Raw genomic sequence first — 17,490 nt, 5'->3', positions numbered from 1 at the left:
CCACACCGCCTGCTCTGACCTCACCCCCACACTGCCCCGCCCGCCTGCTGAGGGAGGCCGAGCTCTCCCAAGAGAGTCCAGCACCCAAGACCCAGACACTCTTCCTGTCTCCTCACTTCCTGCCTGGCCCTTGCCGGCTCTCTGGACCGTGGCCATTTCCACCCCCGACCCCTAGGCGGCTTCCTGTTAACCCATCTGCACGCTGCAGAGGGTTAGAATCGTTCTCAGAGCCCCAAGCTAAGTATAGCCGAAGGACTACTGACCCGTAAAAGAAACAAGGGCGACAGGAACACGGAGCAAACGACTTGACAGAGCGCGCAGAACCAAACTCAACTTTGGGCTCCTTGTGGATTGGATATGAGCCGTGCTCACCAAGCTGACCTGCTCATGAAAACCGCATGCACACTTGTTAAAAATACTAACGCTCAGACCCATCCCTAGGGGGTCTGATTCAGCGGGTTTAGGGTGGGACCCCGAAAGCTGTGTTTTAAACGAGCACCCAGGTAACTCTTAAGTTTAGGTGAGCTGGGTTGCTGATGTCACTGTTCACAGAATGTACCAGATGCTGAGTCCTTTCCCTCACTCGAACTTTGCTGTGGGAACCTTGTCTCAAGGTGGGACTGCCAGCGTTTCAGGCCCGGCTCGGCATTCGCCAGGCGGGTGTCGCTGGGTGAGCTGTTTCTCAGCTAAGAGCACGTGCCAGGACATTCTGGCATCTGAGGATGTGCTCCAGCCAGCTGGATATCAGATTCTTGCAACTTCAAAGCGCAAAGCTCATAATGTCCATGTTTAACGTTTTCGGACCCCTTGAACAATGTGCAATGTGGTTCTCTCCAGAGACAGAACGTTTTGTCTTTTTCCTGTCTCTTAAAGAGTAGTCTGTGATAAGTATTTTTGGAACTCCTAAAATATCTCCTTTCCACTAATAAATAATTCCTTGATACTTGGAGCCAAATATTTCTTTAGATGACTGGCCGGGAATTCATATTTTTTTATTTGCAAGCACTTAAAAGTAAGGTTTTACATTTAGAATTGCTTTGCCTTTCAAGCTTCTCATTGAGGACACAAGCTCTCTTCCTTCTGGAAAGTGCCAGATAAGTATTATGCCTTATTTTCCACACAAGCCTCACCTCGGGGTTGAAGGCTGTTGTCGGATGTATATAAAAGCAGAAAAGAATTTTCATATTTACAAACAGCTAAAAGCCATTTAGAGCAAAATCATGAGATAAGCGATCAGCCTGAGAAATGCTAATCTGGATTTTTCAAAATTGGCTTTAACCCCCAGAGAGGTCCCACAGAGGAGTATGACTGTTGTGTCCAGAATAACCAGACCCAACTTGAGTGCTCTTAACCAGGAGACAGTTTATTAGCCGGCGGCTGTCCTTGCAAAGGAGCAGCCCCGAAATGCCAAGATACAAGGTTTTTAAGCCCTAAATCCTATTCCTCATTCTGTCTTAAACACAAAGGTCTATCTTTCTCCTATTCACTACCTGTTAACCCACTGGTCAGGTGTGCAAGTGGGAAGTACAGAAGCAGAAAGCTTGTGTTAGAATGTTATGTTCCTATGGGTGATTGCCTATGTTCCCATGGACAATAGCCAGTGTTCCCATGGGCGATGGCCAAACAGTAATTTTCAGCTTATATACAATTGATTATTTTTCATGCCACGCAAGCAAGCAGGGTTACACAGGCTAAAATTGGCAGTTAGCGTATGAGCTCATTGTTACAAGTTTCATGATTAACAGAATGTGGTTAGGGGTTCCAGAAACTAGGCCTAAGTTATAGACTTCTTTTGTCCAGTTTCAGGTTTTAATTATTCTTTAACCCTTTCACATTTCAGCGGGCTATTACAATGACGATGAAAAGTCGGGGGTCTGGGGGTCTCACGGCCGAGATTTCGATTCCAGCTCCATTACACACCGTTACTTAAACACTCTGCACCTCAGTTTCCCCAAACGGGCATGTAGTGAGGACTGAAGAAAATAAGGCTTGAGAGGTCCTCAGAGCTTTAGTGCTTAGTACTCAGAATACAGTTAAGTGCTTAATGAACACCGGCTCCAGTCAGGAACGTCAAGGCACCGCAGGGCGCAGGGCGTGAGGCACAGGAACATTCCCATTTCCTGCTTCCTCGCACTGGACTTCTGAAGTAGGTTTGTTTGTTCCACAAAGTTTGAAAACCAGTAACAAAACGTTTGAGAGGAAAAGACAGCCAAGATACACTGCCGAGTGATGAGAGCAGGTTGCGAAGCGGTATGTTATAAAACATTCCTATTTTTATCTGGGTCTATAACGTCTCTAAAGATATTTCTCAAGTGTGATTATTGCCGGGTGATAGAATTAAAGAAAACTTTTATTCTTCTTTCACATTTGCTAACCTGTATTTGATGATATATTTTGCAATAAGAATTTAAATGCATACGCTTCCCTTAGAAATTTAAAGTATACTTAAAATTTGCTTCGAGCGTGCATTCCGAAATGGCAAAAAAATCAAAACAGAACATGTGAAGCAAAGATTTAAGATGTGGCATTAAATAAAAATTCCTTTCCATAAATCGTTCTGTTTTATCCAAGATTCTGGATGAAAATGGCAACGTCCTACCTCCTGGACAAGAAGGAGACATTGGCCTTCGAGTCCTCCCTAACCGACCGTTGGGCCTTTTCACTCATTATATAGTAAGAGACTCATCAAATAACCTGCTGTTTTCTATTGGTTTCTCAAAATTCTGTCCTGAATAGCAGCAGCCCCTCAGGCAGGGAGCTGAAGGGACACTCGATGCTTGCTAGAGAAGGGGCGCTGCCTCCCCAGGGCTGGATCACTGCTCCAGGCCCACGAAGGCAAGAGGCAGGGAGCCCCAGAAAGAAGCCGAACCTCTTGGCGTACACTGACCGCCCCTCCCCCGCCCCGCCGCCACCCCACACCATGAAACGGCACCCCATCCTCTTCCTGAGATCCCATCAGTGGCCTCTCCTGAGGACTGAGAGGAAGAGAGAAGCGGGCGGGGGGCAGGGCTAAGGACATCACCTCACTCGTGGCCTTCCAAGCCCCATCCCCGCCCGCCCCCCGAATTTCCATTTCTCATCACAGTACATGAATAAGAGCAAACTTTACAGCGGCATGATCAAAGGTCAGGTTCTACTTGTCAGTGAGTTTTACCTGACACTACTGCATTTTTCTTCCCGCCAGAATGACAGAACCAATTCTCTGTTTTTGTATAAAACAAAACAAAAGGAAATCAAAAAAACGGTTCTTTGCATTATTAGGTGCTGGTGCTTTCTTTCGGCTCTCAGGGCTCCCTTCTCTCTTCTCCTCCCGGGTTTAACTCTAGCCGCTTAGCAAAAGGCTTTTTCAGCCCGCTCCTCTGAGCTCTGAGCTCCTGCAATATTTACTTGCCTTGTGATCCACCTAAGACAAAGCTCAGGATAGAAACAGGCCCAGCCTCTGTGACTGAAGTTTACCTTTTACATCCGGCCGTCTCAGTGCTGGAATTTTATCCTCGTCTTCATCCTGAGGCTTCTCGAAGGAAGCAAACCTCTCTTTCTCCTGGAACATTTAAGCATTGAACGGAAGAGTCACATCCACGACAATAACAAAATGGTATTTGTGTCACAGGATAATCCGACGAAAACAGCGTCGACTCTAAGAGGCAATTACTACATCACTGGGGACAGAGGCTATATGGATGAAGATGGCTATTTCTGGTTCATTGCAAGATCGGATGATATTATATCATCCTCTGGGTAATTTTGTTTTTCGTCTGCGCATACATCGGCGTTAACTGATCATCAACATTCGGGAGCGAACCTGCTGCTCACCTTTGGAAATTCCAGTCGTGTGTTTCTTTTCCCAGTTACCGAATTGGACCATTTGAGGTAGAAAGTGCCCTGATTGGACATCCTGCGGTGGCTGAGTCAGCTGTCGTCAGCAGCCCAGACCCCATCAGAGGAGAGGTAAAAGAACCGATTCATCTCCACTTTATAATTTGTTAGAGGTCTAACACATACTTTCAAACGGTATTTCATTGAATCGGAATTACCCAAATGATTCATTCGCTAACGGTGCAAGTCAGGTAGAATCGCTAGAGTCACTACTAGTTATGCAAGTCAGGAAGAGCTGCTGAAGAATAAAACTGGAAAAATATACTACAGAGAATTTGAGTCCTTTCCAGAGAGGGCGGGGCAATGACGGTGTCAGTGCCAACAACGCAGGCCGCACCAGGATAGGGTGTCAGAGGTCGGCTAGCTAGGAGCGAGTTGTTACCTAGGTCTGGAAACCAACATGGTCCCTGGTGTAGCTGAGGATGACAGGCTGACATCGGATAGCAGGTGGAAGCAAGGGCAGAGACAGGACCGAGGCAACCGGAAGCAGGCCGAGTAGGTAAATAAGCAGAGGATTCAGGAAATAAGCTACAAATAAGACAGGAATCCTGAAAGCTGTCCTATTGGGTGATCTCATGGCAGTTTGGGTTTCAAGCTTCCATGTCACTCTTCAGGCCCCCTTCGCCAGACACGGCCCTCAATATTCCAGATAGAGGAGAGCAGGGGACAGATTCAGTGATGATTGGGATTTGCCCCTTCACTCACAAATCCACCGGAAGCTTCTTCTGCACCTCTCCCCTAGCATCAGTCACCATTAACTGTATCCACCTGGACAGGCGCCTACTTGGTAGCTGAGCCTGTGGGACCAGGGTCGGCTTGGCAGTCAGCAGATATCCCAGAGTATAACACAGCTAAGATCCATCAGTGGGTTGTGGTCCCCCCACCACCACCCCACTGCCCACCGCCCCAGCTCTGGTGTCTCGGGGTAGGGCTTGCATTAGCCAAGTGAGAAGGAAAGTTGGACCAGCTCAGTTTCCCAGCATCCGCGAGTGGTAACATTTCCCGGCAGATGTGGGTGGGTGTCTGTGCGGGAAGGGGTCACGTGCTGCATGCCATGGGCAGCAACTTTCTCTGGTAGCAGGCCTGTCCTAGCTGGGTTGGGTCTTTCTCCAGGTTAGGTCCTGCCAGGACTACGACTGAGTAGCAAGTTCCAGAATGGATCAAAAACAGATAAAAATGAAGCCTTTACGACAATATCCAAAAATAATGGTCATTTTTATCCATCGACCAGTTTTGCAACTTATTGTGTGCATTTCACACTGTTGTCCATTTTGTAATGTTTTAGCTTTAAAATTTCCTAAAGCTATTTGCTAATCATAGCTACTTTGTTTTGTGACTATTTAATTTTTTCTCAGCTATTGTCCAAAAGCAAATGAGTTTGATATGAGTATTTTCCTAATTTAATTCCTGTATTGTGGTTTTGTGCACTCAGTTGATTTTCACATTTTAGTATTTTTTGGAATTTCACGTGGTTGCTTTGCTTTTAAAAATTTTTCGCCAATGACTTAATTTACCTATTTAGCTACATTTTCACAATTTTTAAAAAATGTGTGCTTTCTACAAGCCTTCTTTAAAAGACAAAACTTTGACTAGGGCTAAAACAATGGATGACTCTTGTTATGGCCGTTACTCCCGATTTGGATCTGGTGGCGCCTACTATCAAGTCGCCCAGCGTCTGGCCTCCAGGGAGGGCAGTGAATGGCTGTGCTGGCAGCGACAGCAGAGGGCACTTAGACTCCAGACACTCTTGAAGGGGGCCACACACGAAGGGGGGCATTCTGCCTTCTCCGTTAATGCTCCCAACCCTTCGGGCAGGATTTCTCAACTCATTTCGGGGAGGGGGCACTCTGAACCAGGTCCGTGAGCATGAGGTGATGGCGTCTTCTGCCAGTGAGAGAGCGAGGCCCCCGCCACTCCCACTCTTGTTCCTCGGGGCCACGTGAGTGGCTCAGAGCAACAGCAAGGTGGCTGCTGGGATCTTCACAGCCTGGCGTCAACAGAAGTGTGTCTGGATTAGAGGGCATGGTCTCAGTGAAGTCTTCCTTTCCACAGGAAACAGTGAGCCCAGGGTGAAGACTGCTCGCGAGGGCCAGCCTGGGGGTGGGGACCTGGAGCTAGGCTAGGGCAGGCTGGTTCGTTCCACCACAGACTGTGCTCAGTGTACTGCCAAGTTTCCAACAGGAAACTTTTTTAAGGAGATAAGAGATGAGGCAAGAAGTCAAGGACAGAGATAATGAGAAACAGGTAACAAAGTGGAGTTCAAGATGTAGTTAGACGAGAAGGTTCCAGTGTAGATCATAGACGAGGCAGGGATGCCAGAAGCTCTCCGGTATGAGGTGCAGAACAGGAAGTGTGGGGGTCAGCTGGCTGGCGTGAGAGCACAGAGTGGGGATCAAACCCTATGAGACCCCTGGCCCACGCCGCCAGGCACTCAAGATTCCCAGTTAGAGAAAGTAAACAAGACACTAAAACATAAAAACACGCAATTCATCTTACCGGAGTTTCAAATATTTATTTTAGGTCGTAAAGGCTTTTATTGTTCTGAACCCTAATTATAAGTCACATGACCAAGACCAACTAAAAAAGGACATTCAGGAGTATGTTAAAAAAACCACAGCACCTTACAAATATCCCAGAAAGGTAGGTGTTCTAATTATGACAGATACTTGTTTCGTGTTCTGGAAAATTTCAGCTGTTTATTTTTTTCTATTTTAATGAACATTCTCCTCAAACATGCTCCACCAAATGTTCCAAACTGAACTAACGACAAGGGAAGAATCGGAATCTTCGAGGTTAAAATGAAACTCTTAATCTAACCTGTTGGGCTATTTGGCTCACCAGACTTGTAGTAAATACTAAATATCAAGAAAAATCTCAACAGTAACCCTCTCCCTTTTGGTTGTTACCCAAAATCCACCCCAATGAGTATCCTAATTCTTCGAACTAGGGTTCATAATAGAACTGCTACATAATTGACTTTGCCTAAAGATGAGAACTTCAGGGTTAATTTTCTTCCCTTGATACCAACAGGTAGAATTTGTTCAAGAGCTGCCGAAGACTATCAGTGGGAAGATAAAAAGAAATGAACTGAAGAAGAAAGAATGGGAAAAAATTTAAATCCATGCCATAATCACAGCACCTATAAAACAAAGATTGTAGAAACCACAAGATTATGTAGAGGTGATAAAAATGTGACAGTATGATTATGAACTATTGATTTAAAATATCTTGCGGTTATAACATCAGAGGCTGAATCCTGAAATAAAACACTCAGTAAATTCCTCTGCATTAATGTCGATGTTCTTAGAATTTGATACTATAAAAAGAACACCATCAATTGCTGAGGGATTTTTAAACGTATAGTATAGAAGCTGTTTCTGAATCAAATCTCTGACTTGTTAGTTTTCAAATCTTAGTTGAATAATTCTTCTGATGTTGATATGCAAATGAGAACCAATCTTCAAGTGTTGAAATAAAACTAAACAACTTATAAGTTTTTAGAAACATTAAAAATGTCAGTTAGATTATCATAATTCTCAAAGTAAAAACATTTACCTGAAAATAGGCTAGGAATTTTTATTAGTCATACTTTTATTCAAATAAAATAATTTAAAATTTGTTTCAAGGGCTAACTGTAAAAGAATAATATCACATACTATTATCGCTTATTATATTTAATCTAAGAAATGCAGTTTAAAAATATTTCATTTGTGGTTCTTCAAAAATGTATAAATTTAGCCAACGTTAATATGTGAAATATAAAATAGTAGAAGACATTTTCAGAATATTTGTAATGTTTTGGAATGCAAGGAATAACCATGATTCATACATGGAGAGAACGAAGGTAGCCAACTGGTGAGTGAAATTAAAAGCCTGTGAAATTCACGTTTTCTCTATTTTCAAGGGATGTGTGTGTAACAGCCCCACGTAGCCTACAGAGCTTATATGCTAAGTCCTCACAACTTGTAACCCTGTACACTTTTTTCTCTTTACCACAGTTAAAGTCACATTAAGGTAAAAACATAGTTTAGATGTAAAGAAAGTTGATCAATTCCTCATTGAAGGTCTGAGCCTCAATGAATTTTTAGTAGAAACACTTACATTTCTGTCACAAACAGGGCTTGTTTTGGGGGAACTAAAGGTGAGTCCCCCTGAGGAATGAGACACGCCTGTGCTGTTGGCTCTTTCTCTTTGAAGTGTATGTTCCCACTTGAAATAGCCACACTTTCTGTGTTCTTGGTACTTTCCAGCGGGGCAGCAATAGAAGACCTTTCCATGATTCGGACCGTTGTTAGAAACGACGAGTCGCTTAGACCTTCGGCCACACCTGCATAATGGAGGTGTCATCCTTCCACTCCTCAGAGGCTCCTGTAGGTTAACCGCAGAGGTTAAGACAGAGGGGAGACCCTTCCGGGCAGAACCCCTCACTGGGGAGCCGGCGGATGATGCGGGCTTTTCTTCATGAATAGTGAAGCTCTGTTTCTTTGCTGGTGGGAAGGCTGGGGGACTGGCTGGGCTCCTTTTAGCACCACCTAAGAGAGGCCGTTTTCCCCAAACCGAAGGATGTGACACGCTGGCCTTGACACTGTTGAAGCTACTCGATTTGCACTCAGGCAATTTAAAGTTAGAAACATCGGAACCTGGAACTTTGGCTTCTTTTACGTTATAAATCGTAGTATGTGGACTCTTATACACAACTGACTTAGAGGTCTCAGATTTTTGAGGAGTTTCTTCTATGCCTTCAACGTTTTCATGACTTAGCATTTCAGATTCTTTTAAGACTACTGATCTTTCTCCAGAATTAAACAAAATATCTAAGTTTGAGTCACTAATGGGAGGTGTACAATCGCCGCTATTCTGCTCAGGCTGAGATGCCGGCAGTAAAGCTACATCCTCCCAATCAGCCAACATAGGTAAACAGTCAAGAGCGGAACTCGTTTCCATGTCCGAAACATGATTAACAGATGAAAGGGTAGTTGAAACAAGTACCAGTTCTGAACCAATTGTCGAAGCCTTGGATTCGGCACTAAATGCACGACGTTCGCCTTTCACTTGCTTCTGCATAGGGGCAGCCACTTGGGGACACTGCAACTGCCCCAGGGCAGCAGAGGACCAAGAATTACAAAGAGACGGATGGCGTTTAGCATTGCAAAGATCCACTTTTGTATGGCTCCTAGGTTGTAACTCATCTTGCTGTCTCTTTACAGGAGACTTCACACCAGCTGACCTCATTTGAACTCTTTCTTGATAATGCATTGTATTTTCAGGCTCTCTATTGCAGACGCTGAGACCTTGAATGCTACTGTTGCTGGCTGATGTTGCTTCGACTCGATTCATATTCAAATTTCTGGCCAAAATGTTGGGATTCTTCTTAGTGGGAACCTATGATTCCACAGACAAACCCAACAGCTTTAGCAACTGTGCATCCAGGATTGCTTTAGTATATACGTCATGTGATATGACAAAAAAAAAAAAAAAACAACCCATCACCGCTGATTAATTTATAAAGGATTGCACACATGACAGCTCATTGCGATGAACCCAAGACTCCTCCTTCTGGAGTTTGAGATGGCAGAATAAAGAGGTGAGGCACCACTGACCTTGTTCAAGCACCTGGTAATTTTCATCGAGCAACCATCCCTGATCATTTTCCAGGCAAGAAGGGCCGTATTCCGCGAGTCATCCAATCCTGAGGAAACAGACATTAAACACTGAATTTAGTGGTACCAGCGTAAAAAAATATAGCAAAAAAAAACCCCACCAAAAAAAAAACCACACACAAAAAAACCCACCACTTAAATAGACTCTGGAACATGCTGTCAGTTGTATGATCATCTACTAATTTTAATTATGGTAAATTGGTCTTGTGGCAGCCTTCCCATGGAAAGACAAGATCTATCACATTTACAGAGAAGGTGAAAATGTCATAGGAAGTTCACGAAAAGGCGACCGACATTCCGTAGGGGTGATGTTCTGTGAGCGATCTAACAGTCTCGTTCAGTTCTTTCACTAGTCCACTGTATTATCTGGGTGTTTGTTTAATTTCCATTGGACTGGAAAGCCACAAGACGGCAGGTTTCTTATTATAATACTTTATCAAAGTGGTAATCTGAAAGTCTTAGGAACAATTTGAATTGTACAGATTAGAGAAACTTTTAAGTTGAAGTGTGTTCCTTTTTAATGACATAACGAAAATGAGATCTACATGAAAGGCTTTATAAAAATAAAATTACTTACATCGTAAAATGATTTTCAATTTATACTAACCGGAATGTTCTCGTCCCAAGAATTCTATTCCTACTTCCTGCAGGGCACCACTTAGTCCTTTTGGTTTTCTCCTATAGAAAATCTAATCACATAAATGAGGACATTTCTAAAAAAAAAAAAATTATTACTATTTGAAAGGCTATATGTTAACTGCTTATTTTTCATCGTTTTTAGTTCTATTAGATTTGGAATGTTATTTTTCTTGTGTTGTTTTTACATACTTTAAGAAATGGATTTATGTGAACGTTTCAAAAGAAAATATTTTATTTGCAGGAACCCATAGCTATGTGTGGGGTAAAGTTTAATCAATCACTTTTCAACAAAAGGAAAATGAACGTGACCCCATCTTTGACACTTACCTTGTAAGTTACTCTGAGATCAATCCAAGAATTTAAGAATACGGGTTTCAACAGCTGTTTTCTCTTACACTCATACTCCAGGCAAACCCCCAAGTCCCAGTCTGCATTAAATATATTAAAACAGAACAAAGTCAGTGATGCTGGCAGTCCTTACTTATGCCATCATCGTTTGTATTTTAATTTATTTTTTCCTTGATGTCTATATTAGTGTGAAAGTATAAGAGCGAAGGATATGAGTTGACTGAAAATTCTTTTTATTCCAGGTTGTACAAAATAGCATGATAAAAGTTTTCACTAAATCATCTTTGCCTGGATTCAGAAGAACAGAGAGGTACAATCTAGAAATTTACTTAAAGTTAAGGCTTAAAATTTTAAGGTACCCCAGAATGGTAATTTAAAAAATATCAATAAATTTATTTTTCATGTTTAACATCCGCTAGGCACTTGAATTTCTTTTCCTGGCTCAGGAAGTTAACAAGTATAATTCTTATTTGAGATAAAGAATTACATAATGGTAATGCTACTCATTGATGATTAATAGATAGAACATTTTTTACCTGACCAAGTAACAAACGCACATAATTTTACTTCGGAAGTAGATAGATCTGAAATCCCAGTAGCAAAAGTAATTTTCTTCTCTTGCTGAATCTTGTGAATCCATTTACAGAATTGAGATAAGCAAATCTTCAGAGGGACCCCTTCGTCAACTTGATCCTAAATAGAGTCACAAAATCTGAATTCAACAGTCAAATTCCATAATTACTGAGCACAGAATTAGCACATAATCAGGCACCATGTAGGATATAACAGAAAAGAGGTTCTAATTGACAAAAACTCTATCTATTGAAAAGGTTTTAAAACGCATGGGAAAGAGATAATCATTACAACTCTGCAAGGTAAGAAAAATTAAGTTGACCAATTTAAAATCACACAGGAATATAATAATTAAATCCGAACTGACAGATATTTGATGTATTTAATTTCCATAAAATACATTTGGTATTTATTTTTACAATACTAGTCTTCCTAATTTTTAAAGATTTCAAAGGATTTTTTTTCTTCTAACACTGAAAAAATCTAATTCCAAATAGTATAGAGCTTTTATTTTCTTAATTTTAATATTTGCATCGTACCTGCTTGTTTTTTGTTTGGGGGGTTGGTAAGAAGAGAGGTAGGTAGGGCATACCTGCTTTATGCCTGTCAGTTCCATGCAAAATTCAGAAAGAATTGGATGTTCCTGAGGCTGAACGTAAGCATGGAACTCAGATTCAATCTCTCCATTTGATGTGTTCAGAAGTACTGCTGGAAATTCAACTACATTGGAAGAATCGGCAATTGACATGTGAATATATAATTGTTAAATATTGCCGCAAGCGCTATAAATTAAACATCTATTACCATGCTTATGGCATTATTAAACAATCATTTTCAGTAAAAGCATATTCAAATGACCAAAACAGTGTGATACAATCGTTATAATAAAGTTATGCCAAAGAATAAGTTAAAATATTAAAGTTAAGAGTATGTCAACTTAAAACTCTTGAATAATTTTCCACAATTAAATATGGAAGTTGAAATGTATTCTTTTTTGCAAAGGCATTTTTTTCAGTTTTCTATACAATTGAGATTTTGCATATAACCCTAAAATGATTATTTTATATGATGACATATTAGGTATTACATTTTGGTTCTCTTTTTTTGTCAAGTCGGGTTTTATAGTGAACTACTGATTGATTCACAGACCATCTCGTTTTAACTGTTGACTGTTTTATACCTACAAAGTTTAAAGTGACTCATCTAATGCTAGCTGTGGCCATTGGCAATCCAGACTTACTTATTTCCTGGCTCTGGTGGCGTTTCCCATCATTCCAACATGTCGACTCAAAATCAATGACAATTAAGTAGTCAAATAACTGCTCTGCAAAAGACCAGGGTATCCTTAGGCTCCGCCAGTGTTAAAAGTGCAAGCTACAAAATAAAAAGAACTCAAGCACGGTACTTACTGGATTTGCTTCTTCCTAGACTTCCACTTGCTGGTGCAATGGACTTTCTCCTAATAAATCCAAGCTGCCTAAAAACACAGAACAAGCCCGTCTGTTCAACAAATTCATTCACTCCTATTTGAATCGGCTAATGAAATAATAATAGGGCTCTCATTGTTGTTGTAGTAATGTATTGTGATTGAAAGGAGATTGAACTAGACTCTGAGGGCAAAAGACTTTGGTTCTTGCACTAGCTGGCCACGTTCTCTTGATTTCAGCAGTCATCTTACCTGCATGAACCTCAAAGTAACCATTTGCAAACTTAATTCTTTCTGTCCCGTTATTGTACAGTAACACTGTGGAACTCAAGTGACTGCAGAGGTAAAAATGCGTCAAAACGTTTAAGTTATTTTTGCCTTTGTATTTTTCAAGCCTCTGCTACCTATGTTTCATGGATGAGAAAACGAACTCAGTAATTTGCCCAAGAACACGTATTTGACATGCGATCTCAGGATCCTCCACCTCTGAAGCCCATGCTACTCGCTAAGAAATTAGTCTCTTCTGGAAACTGGAAATGGGAGCCGCATTTCCAGGAATCAGGCAGAAAAGAAGGCCACAATGGTTCACATTAGGAATTAAACGGATCCCTGGGAAGAGGTGGGGGCCAACAGCTTGATGGGCGCTGTGGATAAAGAAACGACTTTACAGTTGGGCGTAGACCACCCAACGGTCTACACGGCGCGGTCCAGTCCTTTCCCCGGGGTCTACAATGCGCAGCCGCGGCCTCAGGACCACAGAGTCGAGACCCCAGGTTCTAACACCCTCGCTCAGTGAGCGGCCTGAGGCCGGAGTCGCAGGTCCAGGCCGACCTTCCGGCCCGAGGCCGAGACGCGTGGGCCGCAGGGAAGGAGGAGGACACCGCGCCGGCCGGCGCGGGGCCAGGAGCGCCCCGCTCCCCCACCCGGCCCCGGAGCCCCTTCGCGTACCGCGCCAGCCTCTTGGTCGCCATTCCCGACACTCCCCTCGCGCGCCAGCCCAACCGCCGGAAGTCGCCCGCCCCCCACTTCCGGTCCGTTCAAACGGCCGCGCCGCGGAGCCGGCGGCCTCGACGGCGGTTACAGCTGAGGCAGGGGCAGCGGTCCGCGGTCTCCGCCCGGCTTCTCGGCGGCGTTTTCGGGGCCCGGGGCGGTGGGGAGTCGTCTTGGAGTGGGAGCCGCCTGGCAGCGCCCCCTTCCCGTTTTTATTTTCATTTTTATTGTTTTGCCAGCGGGCGGAGGCGCGAGCGGCGGGTGGGGAACCGTTTGGACTCGGGCCTGCGGCGCGGACGGTAAAGCCGTTGGCCCCGGGCGGCGCGGCCCGTTGGCGCCCTCGCTCCTCCGGGCGGGCGAGGGCGGTCTGCGCTCGGAGGAGGGGGGCTCCCGGGGCCCCGGCCGCTGCCCTGTCGGGGGGCGGCCCGGGGAGTGCGCGCGTCGGGCTCGCCGCGGCTCCAGCTCATCTCTCTCCACAGCCTCATGGAGCCAGAGAAGGAGAAGACTGGGCGGCAGCCCAAGAAGGGCAGGAAGAGGAGGCGGGCCCCCAGCAAGCTGGTCGGGGCGGCCGAGGCCATGAGAGCCGGATGGGAATTTGAGGAGAGGCATCCCGAGGTCAAGGTGAGCCGCGGGGGTGGAGGGGGGGGCGCCCAGACCCTCGGCCCGGCCGCCTTGGGGGCGGGGGAACCCCTGGACGCCTCTCGGAGCCTGCCGTCCGGTCCGGAAAATGGGAATGACGACGCATTCCCACCCATCTCAGGGCCGACACGGGCGGTTTCAGGCTGGCGTAGTGCCTGGCACACGAGAAGAATGTTCGCGCAGCAAGTACTTACCGAGAGGTCTTCCGTCTGCCAGGAACGGTTCTGGGTTCTGGGGTTATCCCGCTGCAACAGAAACGCAAAATGCCCCTGCCCTCGTGCAGTTTACATTCCAATTCGGGATATTAAGGCTGACGGTCACCCCTGCCAGTCATCACATTTCTGTCGTTTGCCCGGTGTTGGGCACGGCCTTAGGCACTTGAGGTACATCAGTGAATAAACCAAAGACGAGTTCAAGTGGAGAGAGAGAAGATAATCAGTAGGACTGACAAGTTATGCCGTAGTTGAGAAAGGAATTAGTGCTGTGGAAACATTTTTTATTAAAAAGGGATTTGATTTTTTTTTTTTTTTTTTTTTGCTTATCAGATGGGCCTTACTTTTTTTTCCCTCTCAGTATCAGTATCTCTACTTCCAGTCCAATTCCACAGAGTTCTAGTTTTCTCCCTTTTCATCTTTATAATTTTTATCTCTGACAGAAACCTGACTCTCATTGTCTTCGGTATATTTGTCCCCCATTGCTGAAGCTGTCCCCCGCCCCCCAACACCCTGCTCATCCGACTGGGTCTCTCACCCTGCACCTTGTACCAGACTGCTACCCCATCCTCTCACACCAACACCCTCACCCTGTTCAGGCTCTGAATCCTGTGATACCACTGTTGTCCGTCCGCCTTGGTGACCTCCTCACCCTAAACAGTTTCTGGCATCTGATGGTAGGCCTCACTGCTCTTCACTTCCCCCCTGCTGGATGCCATCTCACCCTGGGCCTCCTGTATGTGTGCACTGGGTGCCCGCCCGCAATCCTGGCTGTCTCCCCTGTAGGATGCCCTCTTCACCCATAGGTTCTGCCTGCCCATTCTCGGCAACCGTGATCACTCACTGCTGCACCTTATCAATTATCAGCCTCCATTTTTGGTTAGGTTAGTAAATATAAATTGGGTTCAAGAGTTAGCAGTATTTGTTAAAATATAAAATATGCATGCTCATTTTAACGGATTGATTCTAAAAATCGACTGGTGTACAATTATGACTAATATTGTAATTTTTTTTTAAAAAAACATGCCATCGGTAGGGAATTTTTTCAGATAAATTAGAAGTTTTTAGGTAAATTTAGAGAATGGACTATTATTAAAATTGATGCTCTATTTAACTGTTATGGAAAAATACTTAGATTTGTTTTTAGTGAGGGAGTTGGTTGCTAAATAGAATGAGTACTCTGATTCCTTGGGGACGGGACAGTGTAGAGATGAAGAATCTGGACTTTGGAACCCGCATTTCAGGCTTGGTTCTGCCACTTATCTGCAAAATATGGATAATGGTAGTACACACTTAAGACTTGTAAGAATTCAATGATATAATGGGGTGTATAGTGCTCAGAACTGTAAATGGCATTAGTTTTTTAAAAGTCATGGAGAAAAAAATAGCAATAATACTATCCGATGTTTACTAAGCACTTGTGATGCATCAGGCTCAGTCCTTTGCACTTGCAAATGCGGCGCCCATTCCCAATAATCTCATGAGCTGGAGTTAAAATCACTGTATAGATGAAGAAACTGAGTCTTAGAGCCAGAGGTTCAGGCGTTTGTCCCAGATGGTAGAGCTTGGTGTTAGAACTCAGGCCACGTGACTCCAGGGCTTGGCGCCTCGCCGGCACACCCTGCTGCTCCCCCTACAAGTTTAGGTGGCTTTTCTTTTTATTTATTGTGTGTCTTTTATCTGTTTTACCTTTCTCTATGACCTGACTCTCTTAATAAACACGAATTACTTGAATGACTGGACAGAAGTGCAAAGCTGTTTTAAGGAAGGTCAGACCTCCAGCGAACTCGCTGTTGCCTGTAACGAAGCCTAACCCCTCCGCTTAGACCACTCGCTCTTCTGAGATCTGGCTCCCACTTGTCTCTCCTCTCGTTTATCTCCTGCCTGCACCGTGCAGCCTTGGCTCCAGCCGAACCCCTGGAATTGAAGCCTCCTACCTGGCTGACTCAGCCCCAGTATTTTCCTTCGGTGAAGCTCCCCCCACACTCTGATCTTCAAGGCAGTTAGCCTCTTGGCTCCTCTACCTTTGTATAGCACTTACCCATGTGCTATGGGAATTACCTGTTTCTGCCCTTTTACCCCACTCTTTCAGGGCATGAATCATTGTTTTACTCATCCTACTATCCTTATTAGCCCATAATCAAGTATCCATAATTAAGGTTCTATATCAGTGTTTATTAAATGTTATATTAGTAATGCCACATCATAGGTTTTATCATTTTCTTATGTTTGGATATCTGCTAAAATAATCAAACTAGAATATTTTAATCATTGGCCTTGCTTTGTTGCCGTTCTCAATAATTTGTTATGCCCTGATATCTTTACAGAAAGCGCGCTTATCTACCATTTTATTTGCTGAAAACTGTGAAGTAACCCATGCCCAGCTATGCGAATTGCTGAAGTATGCAGTTCTGGGCAAGTCCAGCGTTCCTAAACCCAGGTATGACATGAACTTAACTGGTGGGTGAGACCTGAGCTTTCGTACTGGTGTCTAGAGGGCCGTATCTGCCTTAACTGACATCTGTTTACCACACAGAATGTCGTAAAAAAATTTTTATGGTAGTTGCCAACACTTTTATTTGGGAATTCCTTTATAAAAATCCAGATTTTTGACTACTTCAAAAACCTGAGGTTTGGCAACTGTCCCTGTTATCCTCACGTGGCAACATTTGTCAAGGCTGAACAGTGGCCTCCCTCCTTATTGGTACATGCGACTTCAGTGTCCCACCTGGCCTGCTTCCCTTATTTACAGTGTCTGTCTCACCGCTATAGGTATTCTGGTTTGTAACCCCAGCAGAGACCCAATTGAAATAACATGATATATGTTAAGAATCTCAGTCTTTTTTCTTCCTTTACCAAAAAAGGCAAAGAGAATTTTACTGTTCTGATATCCTTAACGCCATTATTAAATGTCTCATGAAAACTGCTTTCACATATGTACCAAGAGGGAGATTTTCAGATGCACACATCTGACTGGGGGAGGTTGGTCAGACACTTCAAAAGCCATCATCCACGTTAACAAACATTGCCGTAGGCCTGTCATTAATCTAAAACTGCCTCAAACTGCCTCGCAGCAGGTCATGATTATCTGCTGAGGGAGGGGGAAGGAACCGCCTGGCAGGCGGAG

At 44.1% G+C, this 17,490-nt stretch overlaps 3 protein-coding genes across 21 annotated transcripts in view; 2 read left to right on the top strand and 1 right to left on the bottom strand.

The window, feature by feature from the left end:
- Positions 1-7,164, top strand: part of ACSM3 (acyl-CoA synthetase medium chain family member 3) — a 23,463-nt gene extending 16,299 nt beyond the window's left edge. For 4 of the 6 annotated variants that reach the window (XM_039840296.1, XM_039840295.1, XM_039840293.1 and 1 more), the window contains 5 exons: positions 2,572-2,673; positions 3,611-3,738; positions 3,849-3,948; positions 6,397-6,516; positions 6,907-7,164. In XM_039840296.1, coding sequence (XP_039696230.1) covers positions 2,572-2,673; positions 3,611-3,738; positions 3,849-3,948; positions 6,397-6,516; positions 6,907-6,993 — 537 coding nt within the window. In that variant the 3' untranslated portion in view covers positions 6,994-7,164. The remainder of the gene's footprint in view (positions 1-2,571; positions 2,674-3,610; positions 3,739-3,848; positions 3,949-6,396; positions 6,517-6,906) is intronic. The other 2 variants (XM_039840297.1, XM_039840298.1) reach the window with 2 other exon arrangements.
- ERI2 (ERI1 exoribonuclease family member 2) lies at positions 6,363-13,559 on the bottom strand. 13 transcript variants are annotated; one of them, XM_039840281.1, is made up of 9 exons: positions 13,471-13,559; positions 12,506-12,573; positions 12,337-12,420; positions 11,689-11,816; positions 11,060-11,216; positions 10,503-10,603; positions 10,144-10,225; positions 9,477-9,565; positions 6,363-9,258 (listed from the first exon to the last, which is right to left on the bottom strand). In XM_039840281.1, exons 1-9 carry the CDS (start codon positions 13,491-13,493, stop codon positions 7,924-7,926), a joined length of 2,067 nt encoding a protein of 688 aa, XP_039696215.1. In that variant the 5' UTR covers positions 13,494-13,559; the 3' UTR covers positions 6,363-7,923. The 13 variants fall into 13 exon arrangements, 11 of the variants coding, with proteins under 11 accessions (XP_039696215.1, XP_039696217.1, XP_039696218.1 ...); XM_039840283.1 differs by lacking the exon at positions 11,689-11,816 and adding an exon at positions 9,669-9,929 and having other exon boundaries at positions 10,144-10,249; positions 12,337-12,415; positions 13,471-13,532; XM_039840284.1 differs by lacking the exon at positions 11,689-11,816 and adding an exon at positions 9,669-9,929 and having other exon boundaries at positions 10,144-10,214; positions 12,337-12,415; positions 13,471-13,532.
- Positions 13,466-17,490, top strand: part of REXO5 (RNA exonuclease 5) — a 27,096-nt gene continuing 23,071 nt past the window's right edge. The window contains exons 1-3 of one of the 2 annotated variants that reach the window (XM_039840280.1): positions 13,466-13,610; positions 13,992-14,133; positions 16,691-16,803. In XM_039840280.1, the coding sequence (XP_039696214.1) occupies positions 13,996-14,133; positions 16,691-16,803 (251 nt within the window). In that variant the 5' untranslated portion in view covers positions 13,466-13,610; positions 13,992-13,995. Of the gene's footprint in view, positions 13,812-13,991; positions 14,134-16,690; positions 16,804-17,490 lie in introns of both variants that reach the window. The other variant, XM_039840278.1, reaches the window with a different exon arrangement.

Source organism: Pteropus medius, unplaced genomic scaffold (genome assembly GCF_902729225.1).
Source record: "Pteropus medius unplaced genomic scaffold, Ma_sr-lr_union100, whole genome shotgun sequence".
Lineage (NCBI taxonomy): Eukaryota > Metazoa > Chordata > Mammalia > Chiroptera > Pteropodidae > Pteropus > Pteropus medius.
This window is presented reverse-complemented; position numbering and strand designations above follow the sequence as displayed.

Coding starts and splice junctions, on each gene's coding strand:
- ERI2 (XM_039840281.1), bottom strand. CDS start 13,493: ATGGCGACCAAGAGGCTGGCGCG. Junction 12,421..12,505: donor TCTAGGAAGAAGCAAATCCA/GTAAGTACCGTG, acceptor GGTCTTTTGCAG/AGCAGTTATTTGACTACTTA. Junction 9,566..10,143: donor CTTGGGACGAGAACATTCCG/GTTAGTATAAAT, acceptor CTGTTTCCTCAG/GATTGGATGACTCGCGGAAT.